This window comes from Glycine soja, chromosome 2 (assembly GCF_004193775.1).
Source record: "Glycine soja cultivar W05 chromosome 2, ASM419377v2, whole genome shotgun sequence".
In the NCBI taxonomy this organism is placed as follows: Eukaryota; Viridiplantae; Streptophyta; class Magnoliopsida; order Fabales; family Fabaceae; genus Glycine; species Glycine soja.
Genome location: NC_041003.1, coordinates 4,855,937 through 4,873,043, shown reverse-complemented (window position 1 = coordinate 4,873,043; position 17,107 = coordinate 4,855,937). Strand labels below are relative to the sequence as shown.

General features: G+C 32.1%; 3 protein-coding genes across 4 annotated transcripts; all 3 read left to right on the top strand.

Annotated features, from left to right (window-relative positions):
• The first annotated feature begins 2,335 nt into the window (after positions 1-2,335).
• LOC114382122 lies at positions 2,336-3,106 on the top strand. Its single transcript, XM_028341362.1, has one exon. It carries the CDS (start codon positions 2,478-2,480, stop codon positions 2,832-2,834), a length of 357 nt encoding a protein of 118 aa, XP_028197163.1. The 5' UTR covers positions 2,336-2,477; the 3' UTR covers positions 2,835-3,106.
• A 4,208-nt stretch (positions 3,107-7,314) lies between these two features.
• LOC114382107 lies at positions 7,315-11,502 on the top strand. Of its 2 annotated transcripts, none has more exons than XM_028341348.1 (4): positions 7,315-7,446; positions 8,035-8,745; positions 9,103-9,531; positions 10,892-11,502. In XM_028341348.1, exons 2-4 carry the CDS (start codon positions 8,037-8,039, stop codon positions 11,068-11,070), a joined length of 1,317 nt encoding a protein of 438 aa, XP_028197149.1. In that variant the 5' UTR covers positions 7,315-7,446; positions 8,035-8,036; the 3' UTR covers positions 11,071-11,502. The 2 variants fall into 2 exon arrangements, with proteins under 2 accessions (XP_028197149.1, XP_028197155.1); XM_028341354.1 differs by lacking the exon at positions 7,315-7,446 and adding an exon at positions 7,729-7,825.
• A 1,043-nt stretch (positions 11,503-12,545) lies between these two features.
• On the top strand, positions 12,546-16,101 carry LOC114382097 (1-(5-phosphoribosyl)-5-[(5-phosphoribosylamino)methylideneamino] imidazole-4-carboxamide isomerase, chloroplastic-like). The gene is made up of 6 exons (XM_028341337.1): positions 12,546-13,067; positions 13,189-13,274; positions 13,634-13,735; positions 14,192-14,325; positions 15,362-15,410; positions 15,697-16,101. The coding sequence occupies exons 1-6, from the start codon at positions 12,713-12,715 to the stop codon at positions 15,871-15,873; spliced, it is 903 nt and encodes a 300-aa protein (XP_028197138.1). The 5' UTR covers positions 12,546-12,712; the 3' UTR covers positions 15,874-16,101.
• Positions 16,102-17,107: the final 1,006 nt, after the last annotated feature.

The following is a 17,107-nucleotide window of genomic DNA, read 5'->3' as shown; positions in this document are numbered from 1 at the left end:
ATTTAATTAGTTAATACTTTATTAAAAAAATATTTTTACTCTTTTTAATAACTGCATATAAGAAATTTTTTATCACTATTTACTGTTAAATTATTTTTACTACAATATATAATAAATTTAAACATATTAAAAGTATTTTATGAAATATATTTATTATAATATAATTTTAAATTAGTTACTTAATAATATCATGAATTAAATCAATTTTATATTTTTATGAAAGATACCATAAAAATGTTTTATTAAAGACAATCTTGTTTCACACCAATATAACTTAAATATCAGAAGATAATGTATAATATATTAGATCATGTATACATTATCAATTAAATTAACATGAAATAAATATTATAATCAACATTAAATCCTGCTCGACACAGAATACAAACTGAAAAAAATATAATACAAACTTCAGTACATGTCGAAGAACCAAATATTTGTGCTTTAGCCATACTTGTTAAAAAAAAACAAATAAAAATGAAGAACCAATTATATCCTCTGAAGTACTTTATAAGATGTATACCATCACAATAATTTCATGAATGGAGTTAAATTAATCTATATGTCTTTTCGTGGTAATAGGCAGTAGTGGATACATACTTCACAACTTGATAATTGAATATAAATTTTCTAATTGTGGGGACGACATAAATAGTCAACATAAGTTGCACAATTGAAGCTTTAATTTCAAATCACACGTGTATATAGTAACCATTCAAAACATGATAGTATATTATATTATTGAATAAAAAAACAAGAAGGACCAAACTACTAGCTATCCAAACTTGACCTAAACAAAGATGCATATATTATCACATGGTGACGATGATATTGGGAAGCATCATTATCAAATGTAGTAAGTATTTTTTTTAAACTAAAATCCTAATTCACAAATACTTTTTTCTTAGTTTTAAAAATGAAATTAAAATTATTTTAAAATTGAGTTAAAAATTATTTTAACTAAACATGCTTTGTTTAGAAAATTGCATTTGAAATAAAAAGGTCAAAACTCACAATCACTCAAAATGAGTCATTAATTTTCACAATTTAGTTTTATAATATTTTAATATTTTTGGATGTTATAAGATTAATTACATTTCCAAATTTAGGTTTTGAAACAAATACCATTTTTTTTGTGTGTAAAAAAGTTTATAGGAGGGGAATGTTTGTCCCCCTTTCAAGGTCATGAAAGACCATCAATCTCAACGAGAATTTATAGAGGAATATATATATCACTTTTCAATAGGATGAATTGAGAACCGAACTAAAGTCATGAGTGAGTTCAGATGACTTAGACCAAATGTGAATTTCTAATGGTGAACAATTAACATTTAAGTAAATTTCAAAAATTAGTTTTCAGAATGGGATAAATAGTTCCAAAAACTAATTATATGCAATTAAGTTAGTTTGTATAGTTAATTTAAATGTTATACAATTAATTTTTTTGTTAAATAACTTGATAAATAAAATAAGAGACTCAGAAAATTAATTAGTCAAATAAAAATAAGAGTGACATAGTAATATAATATATAAGTCAAATACAAATAATTCAAATATTAATGGAAATTAAAAATGGTTATATGTGAAACTCGCCTCAATGTCAGTCTACTAGATGTCAAATGTGTCTGACATAGTGTTTCAAGCTCCAATCCACTTGCAAATGGAATTTGACATAATTAAGGACTTAGTGTTTGACATAGTGTTTGCAATTAATCCTTAGATCAAGCCTCGAAAATCTTCTCAAACCATTCCTACAAAAGGAATTTGACATAATTAAGGACTTGCAAATGCGATTATCATTAAATACATAATTAGAAAAATACATTTGACAAGCATGAAAAGTCACCCGAACTATACTCTGCTTTTGACGAGAAGGGAGCTAAATTGGGATTCTTGGTGGAACCAATCAATGTAGCCACCCAAGCATTTTGTTGGATCAACCCCTCACACTCCTCTTGTGACATTGTAAAATGTGATTGTGGTAGTGAAGAAACTTGTGATCACAAGTCCTCAACTTTAGGCACATGTCTAATTCGCGTGCAATGCTCGAGCCTCGAGGAGTAAATATCCTGCATATAAGTTGATGAGTAGATTTATAATTTTCATGTACTTTCGTGGAAGTGGATATATACTTCACAACAATTGATAATTGGATATAAAATCTTATAATTGTGGGGACCAAAGAAATAGTCAACATAAGTTGCAAAACTGATGTTTTCAAATCACACGTCTATATAGTAACCATTCAAAACATGATAGTATATTATTGAATAAAAAAGCATGAAGGACCAAACTACTAGCTAACCAAACTTGACCTAAACAAAGATGCATATATAAAGCTCTCCACCATGCGTGCTACTCCAAGTTAGCTCTCATCTACAATCCCCACCAACCCCTTTGCTCTCACTTCTTTACTTACACTGTACTGAGTACATCAATCAAAATCTTGTCTTTCACAACAAGATTCAAGTTCAACTATGTTTAGATCCATGACTACTCGGAGAGGGTATGAAAGATTAGGTAAAGAATCTGCCACCACTGCACTTTTGCATGAGGGGTTCAAGAGGAGCACAAGTTTGCCTTCTTGGGGATCCAATTCTTCAAGAAAAATGGCTCTTGGTTCCACCTATGGGGAGATCAATCTAAAGAGAAACCCCACAAAGAAGGGTAATAATAATAGTGACAAGAAGAGTCACCCACTTCTAAGCTTTTTGGCTCTTCGTAGGAAAAAGAAAACAACAGCTAGGCCTGAATTTGCAAGGTATCTTGAGTATCTCAAGGAAGGAGGCATGTGGGATTTTAATTCCAATAAACCCGTCATGTATTACGAATGATACCTAGCTTGCTATTTTGAATGCAGAATATGTTAGGATTTCGTGTAAGAATTTATATAATATTTGAATATTCTCATGTCAAATTACTCTGAGAAGATGTAGAGTATACGGTTACTTTTGGTATTAATCATTCATTTGAATATTAATTGCAAACAATAAAACATCGATCAAAAGTTCATCAACCTGTTTTCACTAGCTAGGTTATTGTGATATAAAGACGTTCTGTTCTCAATGGTGGATTGGAGATGTTAATCGGACAATTTTTTTTTGTACTGAGTTGTAGTTGATAATGATTTTGTTTTTAATAACGGTTTCTTTTTATTCTATTTTGGATAAATTATAAAATAGCTCATAGCTGATGTGGTAAGGAGCAAGTGATAATATTTTGGCATACACTGAAAAAAATTGTTTTTTAAATGTTACTATTATATATGTGGATGTTTGATTATTTTTTATTGTATGTAAATTGCTTTTATGATGCTACTCGGTTGATCAAACTGGACATGAAAGTTTCTCTAATTTTTATGATTCTGCACCATTATCTTGTTTTTGGCCACTTGAGTCTGGAATTTGATCCACCTAGAACTGCAACTCCAATATAAAATGAGATTAAAGATCCTAATAATGATAAATAACAACAACTACTACTACCTGATGGGCCGAATGAGTTTAATTTCTTAAACTCAAGATGCATGGCTATGGGCTCTTACAATTGCTTATCTAAAAAATATAAACATCATTTATTATTAATTTACCAGTCATACACAAATGATGAATGCGTATTGTCTAGTAGAATTGGTCCCTCAAGTTTTGTATTCATGTATCACACTAGTTGTTGTGGGACTTGTGTTGTTTTCCATTTGTTTCATGATTCAACAGTAGTTTCTATTTGAAAAGAGAGGTCATGGATATTGAATCTAGTAACGTGGATGAAGAACAAAATAACGAAGGGGGAGGACATTAATGAGGTAACTGGTAAGAGGAACGAAGTAGAAGAGAAAGGTTCATGATAAACATTATTTTACCGTAATATGTAAGAGATTGTTTGGTTGAGAGGAGGGAAAAGGAGAAAAAGAAGATAATAGAAAAAATAAATAAATAAAAAATAGGAGTGAAATATAAGTGATTTGGTTGGAAAAAAATAAATGAAAATAGAATAAATTTTTTTGAATTAAAGTTAATTGGGAGATCAAAAGAAATATTGGAGTTGAATAAATAACTATTTTAATCTTTTTAAAATAGGATATTTATACCACATACTACTATAAGCCATTTTAACTATTATTGGTTGTTGTTTTTTTTTTTGTTACTTCCAAACATAAAATTAAAAATTATGCTTTTTTTCCTAAAAAACCAAAAATTAAATCAAACCAAATTTTTTGGATTTAATTGAATGATTTTTGTTCAAAAACAACTGATTCGATTTAATTTGCGGTTTATGTTTTTAAAATTGGTCTAACCGAATCAACCGTAATACTTATATTACTTTAATGTTATGTATTTTATTACATGTGTGTATAACCTGAGTTTCATTATATCTTGTAATATTATGTATAACAAATTTATATAATGCATAAGTTGTTTTTATAGTACTTTTGTGTATAAAATATACTTTATATTATTATCGGATAATAATAATTTATCATATATAATAAATTTATTTATTTTATAATAATGACATGATTTGTGTACGAATGATATTTTTACGGTTAAAATACTACTTTTTTTATTCATGACAAAGACAAAAAAGTTTCACTGATAAATTAAAATTAAGATATAAACTTTATTAATATAATGAATATAATTGATAGCATAGATCTCAAAGCTAAGAAAGAAAATCGAGCGAGCAATTGTTCATTTTATTCTTGATACATAAGTAAGTAATTAAAATCTGAAATGTAAGCTGTAAAAAAAAAGTGAATAATATTTTTCACCCAAAAGAACTCTAATAATTAATTGATTAATTATGTAATTGCAATGCATTTTGTTTTTTTTTGTTTGGAGAAATTGAATACTTGGTAAACCAAAGATAATTAATCATATAATTTTTTATCAGTAAAATTAGAGAACATAAGGTAAATTTACTATTTGTCTTAACATTTACAAGTTTTTGCAAAAAAAAAAAAAAAGAATCGTGAATCCAACACAAAACAACACGCAATATGTGTCTATGAGCTCGTCGAATTTGTGATCAACATTAGGTGGTGTTTAAGTGGTGTTGTGTGTTGAGTTCAAACATAAGGTAATTCCAATATTATATAAGTAGGGAAAGGTATATTTCATTCCCTCACACCAAAAGCATCCTTAATCAAGTGGGTACCTAATTCATGAACTCATGTCATTAAACCGTTAGTTAGTGGTAGTTGAATATATAACGTTACTACATAATAAACATTTTTTTAAGGAACTACATAATAAACATTATTAAATAAGGAAAAGAATTTGAAAAGGAAAAGTCAACTTTGTGAATGACCAAATTTTGCACGGCTAATGTTCAAATTGTGCTTTATTGACCTTATTAACAATGATATTCAATTTGCAATTGAGGACATGTGATTGCAACGTGTTGTTGACTGGTTGGTGGTGCAATTGAATAAGGAAGACTTGTCTTAAAGAAAGAAGAAGAGCCAGTAACAGTGTGACACTGTGCCACCTTCTCACGACTCTTCTTTATCATTGTTCTCTCTTTTAGAAGGCACCTTAATTTTAACTCAAAATAGTTTTATTTCGCCTTCTCAAAGAGCCAAACAACCATTCAAACGCAAGTAGCTACCACCAGATATTCATACTCATTATTAAAACTCAATAATATGCTTCTCCAAAATTTGCCAAAAATATTACATTATTTCCACCTGACGCACGCAATGAGAATGGGCCGGGCCCATCACGAGAGATGCGTGCTCGTGGCACCACCACTGCCACCACAGAAAAAGAAAAAGAAGAATCTCCTCAAAATAAATATATGATGTATGCATACATGCTGTAACAAAATAATAATATCTTATGTAAACATTTTTTACATTTTTACTTAAGAAAAAGAAAAACACTTTTATATTTTCATCTAATTATAAATTATCATATGATAAGTATGTTATTTTTTTACATAACTATCTTTCTTTTTTTTTGCTGAATACATAACTACCTTAAAAACATATTCATAATTTTTTTTCAAAAGTTATATTAAAATTATTTTTCATCATCATCCAACGTGCAACTAATTAAATACACAATAAAAATGTTATCTTTAAAAAAACATTAATGCATACTCCCTCCAGAGTTAAATATAAGAAAAAAAAATAATCTACTCAAATTAAAAAAAGTTGATTAACAACATTTAATTACATTAATCTTAATTTAAAAGTATTTTTAAGAAAATTTAAAAGTAAGTCATTGTCTTAAATTACTCTTCGTTCAAATTTGATACCACGAATGAGTTATTGAAATTTAAAATAAGGAGTAAGAGTCAAGATAATTTTTTTTTTTGCTTATATTGAGAACTGGAGAAGGGAGTATTTATTTAAAAAATATTAACACATAGCTATTAAAGTCATGAACCCATTAAACTATTCTTTTTATGTAGATAATTATCTTAAAATAATGAATGGATACCTTTTTTTATGGAATGATTGCATACCTAGTCATAAATAAATATATTTTTTAAAAGAAATAAATGAATAAACATAACCAATAATAGAAATAGATCTCCGAGGAGGTTGCCACAAAAAATTCCCTAAAAAAAATTATAAGAGGAAGTTTGTTTCATAAATAATTTGTTTAGTTTGGAAAATAAAGTATATGAGAGTGTTATTTTTGAGTATTTAATAAAAATGTATTAGGTTATCAACAAAATTAAATGAAAATATTTTTTATATTTTCAAGAATAAATGCGACATATGTTTAGTTAAACTATTTTTTTCTTAAAATATATATTATAATTATTAAAATTTTCTTATTACGTTATATAATACAAACAAATTTATTGTAATACCAATAAATAATAAATAAATTATACTCAAAATATTTTATATATATATATATATATATATATATGACGTGTCATCACAAAATTCTTCTCATTACTCCTTTATTTATTAGATTATGACTCAAAATATAAATATATCTAATGAGATTAAAGGTAAATAAAAATTGATACGTTAATGATAATTTAAAAAATGATAAAGTAAAGAACACAAATAAAAGGATAGTTAAAGAGAGGGTGTAATAGTGAATAAAAAAGAATAAATATATATTTTTACTCAAAAAGATTTTTTTCTCATGAAAATAAATATCTTTTATTGTTTTGCACGAGACTAAAAAATCTATCTATGAAACAAAAGTATAAAAAAAAATGAAAGAGTGAAAAAGGGGTTAGTTAGGGCAAGGTATGGAAAGTTGTGGGGCGTGTTGAAGGTGGAAATTGATTCCACATGTGTGGGAAGAGTGCGCAAAGAGACAAAATTATAAAAAAAAAAAAAAAATACATAAAAAAATTATGCAGCTTCTTCGCACGCCTCCCATTTCACCCTGACGCGGCCTCCTTCTCCTTTTTCTTTCTCACAACTTAGAGTCATTTTCACTTCCTCCTCTTTCTTCTTCTTCTTCCCTGCGCAAGGTTTGTTTCTTCTTATTATTTTAACCTTTTTCTGATTTTTATCGCAATTTTTCATTTCTGATTGCTGATTTCGTGGAAAAATAAAATCTCATGCCAATTTCGATTTTGCTTTCTTAGAGAGTTCGGCTAAAATAGCGATTTGGGTTTGGAATTGAATTCCGTTTTAGGTTTCGGCTATATTTCGGATTCATGGATTCCTTTTGAGCTTTTTTTTTTTCTGTATAATTATTATGATGCTAAGAATTTTTGGTTTCGTTTCATTTCTTCTTTTCTTCTGCAATGAAACAGAAGATTATGATTTGGTGTTAGGTTAGAATTGTGCAAAGATTCTTCTGTTTTCGATGTATTCAAAGGAGGAGAGAATAGGTCATTATATAAGGTTAGGGATTTTGCGTTTGTTTGATCTTCTATGTTACCTGATTTTGCTTTTCTATGTACATGGTTCTACCGATTTTTAATTTCTATCGATTAGATTATATGCAGCATAATTGACATTTGCGTTCAATTAGCCTAGGAACGGTCTTAATACATGATTGGTTAGTTATTCAAATTTTAACGTATGTATGATTTTGATATGAATTTATACAGCTATGCCGACCTTTACTGCAATAGCATTTGATAGATTGATAGAGCCTGGAGCTTCGAAACCTGCCTATAAATCTGCTCCGGTGCCAATGCCTGTCCCAAAGAAGCTCGAGAGGCGAAGTAGTGAACCGAAGACTGTAAGAAAGAAGCCCCCCCCTCGTCCTCAATTAAAGCCAGCACTCTATGCCACTCCTGAGGTGACGCCGCTTCTGGATGCGCCCTCTTCTTTCCCTCCCTCTCCGTACATCATCAATCACAAACGGCGTGGCCCACGCCTGCTGAAGAGTTTTTCTGAGGCCAATGTGCAGTCCAAGCAGGAGAATCTTGACAATGAAATTCCTAATGGTATGAGCAATGATGCTGTGGCTGCCAGTTCAGATGGTGATCTTCAAGTGAATTCCACGAACACTGAACCTGTTAAGGAGGAGCAGGTGAATGGCATACATGATACCAACCTTAGTAGCAGTGGCAACAATGGTGGTGACCTTGGGGAGGGACATAGGGAAAGTGAAAGTAGTGGCATTCTTAATGGATCATCACACTTGGATAAAGTAGTGGCATTCAATTTGGAAAGAGAGGGTGAGAGTGAAGACTTTTTTGATCCCCATGATTCAATGAGTTTAAAAAGTTGCACGGATGCTGAGGATAATACTGGTGCAGATCAAGCAGGGAAATTCAGCGCTGCTGGTGGGGAATTTTTTGATGCCTGGGAAGGTAAATTGAGCTAGTTTAAGTGCCAATTATTTCTTTGAAGTTGAGTGTATGCATGTAGACAAATACAACCCTAGGGATGTGCTCTTCAATAGAGTTTGAAATTGGGTGTAATGTGTAGGATCATTTTTCTTTTCCTTTTTTATTTTAAATTTTGATTTCCATTTTTCTCTGCCTTTTCTTCATGTCATTGTGTGTGGGCGTTGCCGCAGTGATAAAAGGGATATCCTGCTTTGTCAATTGGTTTATCAGTTTTAGTGCTTATTTGGATACTGATCAGATGTGAGGAGGAGAGGAACAGTAGATGTCTTGGAAATATTTCATGATATAAGATTATCTTGGCTCTTTTTTTTCCTGTAGAGCTCTCTTCTGATGGTGGGACTCAAAATTCACATCGTGATATTGAAGCTGAGTTGCGTGAAATAAGGTTGAGTTTATTGATGGAGATAGAGAAGCGGAAGCAAGTTGAAGAATCCCTTAACAGCATGCAAAGCCAGTGGGAGAGACTTAGGCAACGGTTATCTCTTATAGGAATTGCTTTGCCTTCAGATCTTACTGCTGAGGGTGGGCAGCTGAGTTCTGATCCTATGGAAGATGTATGTCAGCAACTTTACATTGCTAGGTTCATATCAAACACTATTGGGAGAGGAATTGCCAGGGCAGAAGCGGAGATTGAGATGGAAGCTCAATTAGAGTCAAAGAACTTTGAGATTGCTCGACTATTAGAACGTCTTCACTGTTATGAGACCATGAATAGGGAGATGTCTCAGAGGAACCAGGAAGCTGTAGGTAAGATTTATGTCGTATTTTTGTCTGCAATTGTATTGATATCACATTTATCCTTCTTCTACCTTTAACTGAATATATCTATTTTGGCTTTAATGTTTGATAAATGTACTGTTTGCTATGAGTTAGAATTGTTTTGATTTGTCATTTTATTTTACCTCAAAAACACATCTACCACTTGCCATTTAAAATGACTAAAGAATATTTGTTAAGAGATAGTTGAATAAACACTGTATTGGCACAGTATCTGCTTTATGGTCATTGACTGTGAATATGCTACTGCAGTTTTATTGATGGAGTAAGCCGTATGTTTGATAATGTAAATAAGAAGTACAATACTAGGCTGTTTGGTGGCTTAATAATGTCTATTATGGGCTATGTACACACAAAACCTCCAAAAAGAGAGAATTACTGGAAGAAAAGGAAAGAATGTAAAAACCATTTATTATTATTGTGAAGTGAAGATCAATTAAATAGTTATGATGACATAGTATGAGCTCATATCTTATGCTTGTATGCAGTGTCATTGCAATAATAGGTAAAATGACAGCTGTATATCTTTAAGGATTTCTACTTGGAGTGCATTTGGGTAAACAACATAATTATGCACTTAAGTGGTTATCACATGAGGGTTACTTGTAAGCTTTACTGTGAAGCAACTAAAATAAGTTAATAAGAACATGTTTTGATAAGCTTCTGATTTATAGCTTGTTGAAAGAAATTAAAAAGAACTTATAGGAAGGTTATGAGCCAGTTTCATAAGCTCAAATAAACCTTGTAGGATTTTATTTTACCAAACCTGCCCTAATGCTACAAATGATTTATGGCATGTATTAGGTATGCACTAAAAAAATATTGTGCTTGGATTCTTCATATAAGTGCTTTATACTTCTAAATTTTCTTTTAAGCCTTGATTTCTGTTTTTTTTTTCCTAAGCATTTTGTTTCCGTATTTCTATACCATTTGCGATATTAGGTGCATAAACTTACGCATATCTAGGAGTGAACGTTATTTACTTGTTAGATTCATAAACTTACACATATCTAGGAGTGAACGTTATTTACTTGTTAGATTGGGCTTTTACCAATCATGCCTACTTATGTTAAGTTATAACTGATCATGATTCGAAACTATTTTTTATTTAGCGGTCAATTCTCCCACGATGGTAGAATTTTATTAATGGGTATGTAATACAATGAGTTTTTATCTAATGCTTGCACAAGTACACAATCATAGTGTCTTATTGACATGCACTGGGGAAAGACATGCTTTACCTTGTTTCCATCCTAAATATAAGCCCTAGTTTGTTTGGCTTGCTTCATCTGTTTTCTGTTTCATTTATATTATTTGTTGTCTTGTTTAGAGATGGCACGGCGTGAGAGACAAAGAAGGAGTAGGAGGCAGAGATGGATTTGGGGATCTATTACTACTGCCATTGCAGTTGGTACTGCAGCAATAGCATGGTCCTATCTCCCTGTGGGTAGAGGATCAACATCTGCAGTTCATGATCAGGTTCCTGAACATGATGATGCAGCCAACTAATATACCGTCAATACTAACTTCATTGCCGAGTTATGGTAGAGGAGGAGAATAAAAGTTATATGTGCCACTATGTGGCTAACATGTTACATATCTCTTACTTGATCATTACAATTTTCCGGCATCCTGAGTATGTGCATAATTTTCTCTAACGTGCCTTTCATTGGAAGTCTAGCTAGTAGATTAGTGAAAGGGTTCAGTCTTGAGTTGATTGATGAAATAATAATACACCATAATTTCCTATGGATTCTGGGTGCAAAGTAATTGCTTCACCTGATGCATTTCGCAGATCATATTTGTAATAGATTCTTTATGCTTGCTTCTCCAAGCATTTTAACACCACTGAATATATTTGATACTTAGTGTTGCTGAATCGTAATAAAGGAAATCTGGTCAAGCCATGATGCGTGCATGACCTATTAGAATTCTTTCCAACTTGGTGTTTCTGTGCCTTGTTTCAGTTGGTTGTGTTCCATGGCAAGGGTGGATGAGGGTTTATTTTTCGTTAACGCCTTCAAATAAATGTTGCTGATTGTAATATTTCTATAACCTATTGGCTTTCCTACTTGCATTCTCTTGGATTTCACAGATCCCGTCACCTTACAGATGGGAAATTGAGAAATTTTTTATAATGTGTTAATCTAAAATTATATGTTGGATATATTTTTTGCTTGCGAGAAATGCTGCGCTCCTCTCATTTTGGTAGGATAAAAATAAGTGTGCCTATTGTTAATCTAAAGTTAAAATCATGAAATATTTTAATTTAAATAAATGGTAGTTATATTTTTACTTGTAAGGGATACTATTTTCTAAAACAATTTTTAAACATGCTCTCAATTACTTTGTGAAGTTTTTTTTTTTTTAATGCAAAGCTTGTACGAACATACAAAATTTCATTGGTTTCACTCGTATTTAATATGTCTGATTCAAAATTTTGTAGTTTTTAATAAATTAATAATAAAAATGTGTCAAAAAGTTTTAGCACTTCTCCTAGCACTTTACCTAAAATAATAACTACCAAACGAATGCATACAATTCAATAAATTATTGATTTTAAAGATTATTATGTTAAATGTAAGTAAACAAAATCGATTTATTATATAATTTTTTAATATGAAAATTAATTTAGTTTAAATTTAAAGATAATAGTAATAATAGCAATAACATTTTGAAGTCAATTTTAGAGCTAATTAATAATAAGGCTTAAAAAATTTCCACATGAAAAAACAAGGCTTTAATTTTTTGTTTACGTAAATTCACAGCTTTTCAATTTTGAATCTTGTAGTTTTTTTTTTTAGTTTTAGTGCTAGTAAGTTTGTTGTTTTTTAATTTTGGTATTTGTAAGTTTTATTTATTTATTTGTAGTTCATCTAAATTTCTATATTTTTTTTCTTGAACAAAGACGCGTCTGAGAGACCACAATAGGTCCAAAGTGAAAAAGGATTTGTCAACCATTGATAAGATAAATTTGTTTTTAAATTAAACGGCTGGATATATTTTACTCTTTCCAGATTTAGCCTTCTTGTCCCCTTCAGCTACGAAATTGGAGCAGAGGAGTGGCGGAGGACGAAGTCGACGGCGACAATGGTTAACGAAACGGTGCGGTGGTGTGCTTTGTTGTAGTCGTCTCCGATCATCATCGAGAATGCGCAATCTGGCTGCACCTCATTCCTTGGGGGTTTTCATCTTTCGCCCCAATAAGCCTCCTTTTCTCACTCTCCCCTCACTCTCTCGAAGATCTCTCCCTTCCATCCAGTGCGGTGCAGTTCAATTCCGCCCCTGCATCGATATCCACAAAGGGAAAGTGAAGCAAATTGTAGGGTCCACCCTTCAAGACTTGAAAGGCTCCGATCCCGTCACCAATTTTGAGTCTGATAAGTCAGCTGCTGAATACGCCACGCTTTACAAGCAAGATGGACTCACTGGTGGTCACGTCATCATGCTTGGTGCGGATCCTTTGAGCAAAGCTGCTGCCCTTCAAGCATTGCACGCTTATCCCGGTATCTATGTCTATGCCTATACATATAGCATTCCCTGTGTCTTTTATTGTTCATGATATCATTAAAACTTCTAGGTTTTTCCCCTGCTCAACTTAATTTGGAGGACTCGTATAAAATTTAGGCGGTCTGCAAGTCGGAGGGGGAATAAATTCTGACAATTGTTTGAGTTACATTGAGGAAGGAGCAAGCCATGTCATTGTCACTTCTGTAAGTCATATCTTTGAGTTGTTCAATGTTTTCATTCCATTGTCTTTCATCCAATATTCATCGAGAAAATGTATATGGATAGGGCTTCTTACTTAAATGCACTCTCATTATCGATTATCCGCATTCTATATAGCACCTGGTCTGCAATCATGAAGAGCAGTTTCCCTTTCATTTTGATTCATATCTAGACTTTGAAAATAAAAACACAGAAAGGATCTATAATATGTCTGCAGCGGTGGCAAGAAAAAGCTCGTTAATTTTCCATGGGGGTCTCCAATATTGAAGAACATGTGATGATTTGACCTTTGTTAATGGAAAAATATTTTAGACGTTTATATTTATTGATTCTGTCTTTGCAGTATGTATTCAATAATGGACAAATGGATATTGGAAGGCTAAAAGATCTTGTTCAAATTGTTGGAAAAGAGAGACTTGTGTTGGATCTCAGTTGCAGAAAAAAGGTACTTACCTTTATATTTGATGGTAAATTTATTCAAGAAAAATGGAATTTTGGTAATTATTGGCTAAAAGTGTTCAAATACTCTAGAGCAAATTACACTTAACCCCCCTGTATTTAGGACTTATTACACTCTCACCCTCTCCGTTAAAATCCATTACTTTCGCACCCCCTAAGTCTCACTGTTAATTGACGGTGTTATTTTTTTAGTGAAAGGTCTAAAAAACCCAATGTGTCACAACAAAGGAGGGGAGGTGTGTGTAATTTGCTAAATGCTCTAGACTAGAGCAGTTCCATGTAAGCTGAGGAAAGTGTTTGTAATGAGGAAATAATTTAATGCACATGTGAATGTTCAATGGTCAGGAAAATTTCATGATGTTACCTACACATCATAACATTTCTATGCTTTTTATCCATTAGTTGGATTATTTATTAAGCACTCTTGGTTTTCATTGCTCAGGATGGTAAATATGCAATTGTCACTGATAGATGGCAGAAGTTCAGTGATGTGTTTGTTGATCCTGATGTAATGGAATTTCTTGCCAACTTTGCTGATGAGTTTCTGGTTCATGGTGTTGATGTTGAAGGGAAGAAGTAAGCAATTTTTTTTATGTTCTATGATAACTGCATATAAAGACAAAAATTCTAGTTGTAGAATTAGATAGGAGGGTGAGAGATCCATAATTTTTAGAATAGTTAGTAATGTATCCTGGAAGAAGTAGAAAAGTATTCTGTATGTAACTTGTTCTACCTATTTCTTGGTTTTGTCATTGTTACCAGAAGACATTAAAAATCTTTACATTGTATTCTTGCATAAGTCTCAATCTCTGTGTACATCCTAGACTGCACTGGAGTGAGTGGGCTAATCAAGTACTACTTTTTAATAGTATTTTTTGGATTGTTGAAATATTTGAGCTCAAACTTTGATTCTGTATGAATGCCATCAAAGTAGTTTAATTGTTGATTGATGAAGCTTTCTTCCCTTTGTGGTTTTGCGCTTAAAGAGATTGTTTCGTAATCAAAAGTACACTACAACCTACAAGTTAGATATGAAAAGATCAAGTTAGTATAATGTTTTTGGATTGGTATTTGTTAGATGTATATGGGGGAGAATTTAGAAAGACAGAGAACCTAGAGAATGAAAATGCTTTATTATTAAAGGGAATGTAGTGCATAGGTTCAGCATAACATCCATAGTGTCTTGATAGACTTAATGGAGACTATTTCCTTGGCTAATGTTAATTGAGTGCAACTCCTTGTGCACTAATACCCTGAACAATAAATGCATTTTATCTTGTGATGCATGAATATACTATTTGTCTATTTCCTCAATGCACTAACTGTTATTATTTCCAACAGTATTGTATATGCTCGTTATCATTGTTGTCCTTTTAAATCAACAGTTGATTAAACAAAAACTATATGTTGTACTACAATCAAAGTGATGTGTGAAATATGTTTTAAATTATCTTTTCTGGTAGTTATTTCAAAATATTAATTAAAGAATATAACTAGGGATCTACGGTTGTGTTCAAGATGAACAGAATTTGTTTCACAGATTGAAAAAAAATCACAACTCCATATGCATGCATTGAAAATACATCTGATGATAAATGAAATCTCCTTGTAGGTTGGGAATTGATGAAGAGCTTGTGGCTTTGCTTGGCAAATATTCAACGGTTGGTAGCCCTTGATTTTATTTCCATCCATTTCAACAAAATTTTCAAATTGCTCAAATATCATAAGTAAATGATTGTTTGTGGGTGGTTGACCTTTTTAAATAATGTGTATGTGCATTTCTGTTGAGGAGTGGTAAATGTGAGAAAATATTTTTTCGCTGTTTGAAAGACTGGCTCTGAAATGCCAACAGTTAAAAACTTATGTCTTACATCAGATTTCCATTTGTGCTTCTATCTGGAAACCATTTGAAGTGTGCATATTATTTGATGCCATTTTGATTATCAGATTCCTGTTACTTATGCTGGTGGTGTGACTGAAATGGCTGATCTAGAGAGGATAAGAACGGCTGGAATGGAGAGTGTGAATGTTACTATGGGCAGTGCCTTGGATATTTTTGGGGGAAACCTGGCTTACGAAGATGTTGTAGCTTGGCATGCCCAGCAAAATGCCTTTGTAGTTTAATTAGTATGTTTTCTTTAGTTGGGGGGACTGGTAAGCAAAGATTTGTTTTTAGTGTTTCTCTAGGTATGTAACCATGTATCAAGTGATTTTTCTATCATTTTTTTCTTATAATTCTAGCATTTACCCTCATCGTTAACTTTTGTGATTCTGACAAGATTATTATCTACCACTAGTAACCCAAAAGCAACCCTTTTAATGGTCTTATTTTAAAAGCAATCGTCTTGTTTACTTCTATGTATTTATTTTGCAACTCCGATCTTTGGTGAACAAGAGCACTATAAAACTCCTACACAAGTTCATGTTTTTTAATGTCTAAATCAGTTAAAGCATGCATCTTCTAAATCAGTTGTAAAGTTATATTTGTTTATCAAGATAGCTTTTATTCCTTTTTATTTTAAATTATATATATATATATATACATATATATATGAAATAGTAAAAATAATTAGGTTTAAATATGTTTTTTATTTTCTAATATATATTCGTTTTTGGCGTTTGATTCTTAATAAATTTTTCCAGCAGTTAACCAGTCATTGGCATGCAATGTGTGTTGTCACAAGTACTTGTTAGCTGAGTGGGATTACATGTTAATTTTTTTTTTAATCTTTAAAAAGTAGAAACAATGTCGTTTTTTATTCTTGTTTTTGTTTGTTTCTCTCTTTCTCTCTCCACTGCCTCCATCACCTGTCGTGTTGGGTCCACCGCCTCTTCCATCATCGCCATCTCTGCCAGTAGCGATGTTGACTCCTTCCGCTTCAACACCACGAATCGTAGTAGCTTTGCTACGTCCATCTTCCTCCACAGGGATTTAAGCATGGTAGAGAAGTCAGGGTCCAGCAGAGGCGTGGCGCGAAGGAGCTCTATGAGCGCAGTTTTCGATTTCGGTTTGAGAATATAGTCTTATCACTCTCCAATGGCACCAAATGCACCGATCTCTTCACCACCCACTTCTCCTCCCTCCAACACCCTGTCGCCGAGAAATCTCAATCTCTCATTCCCTCTCCAAAGAAACCCTTAAATCCCTCCACTGTCGTGAGACATCCATCCCGAAGCACGAGTCCTCCGTCGTCGCCTGCATCGAGGAGTCGAGGGAGGCCATGCTCACATTGCAACTCACAGCCACCATCTCCATCCTTCTTCAGATCTGGTTCACCATCACCATCTCGAAACGACGTCGTTTTTTATTCCTTTTTTTTCACGCACATGAACGAGGGCATGATGGTGGTGTTTGTGC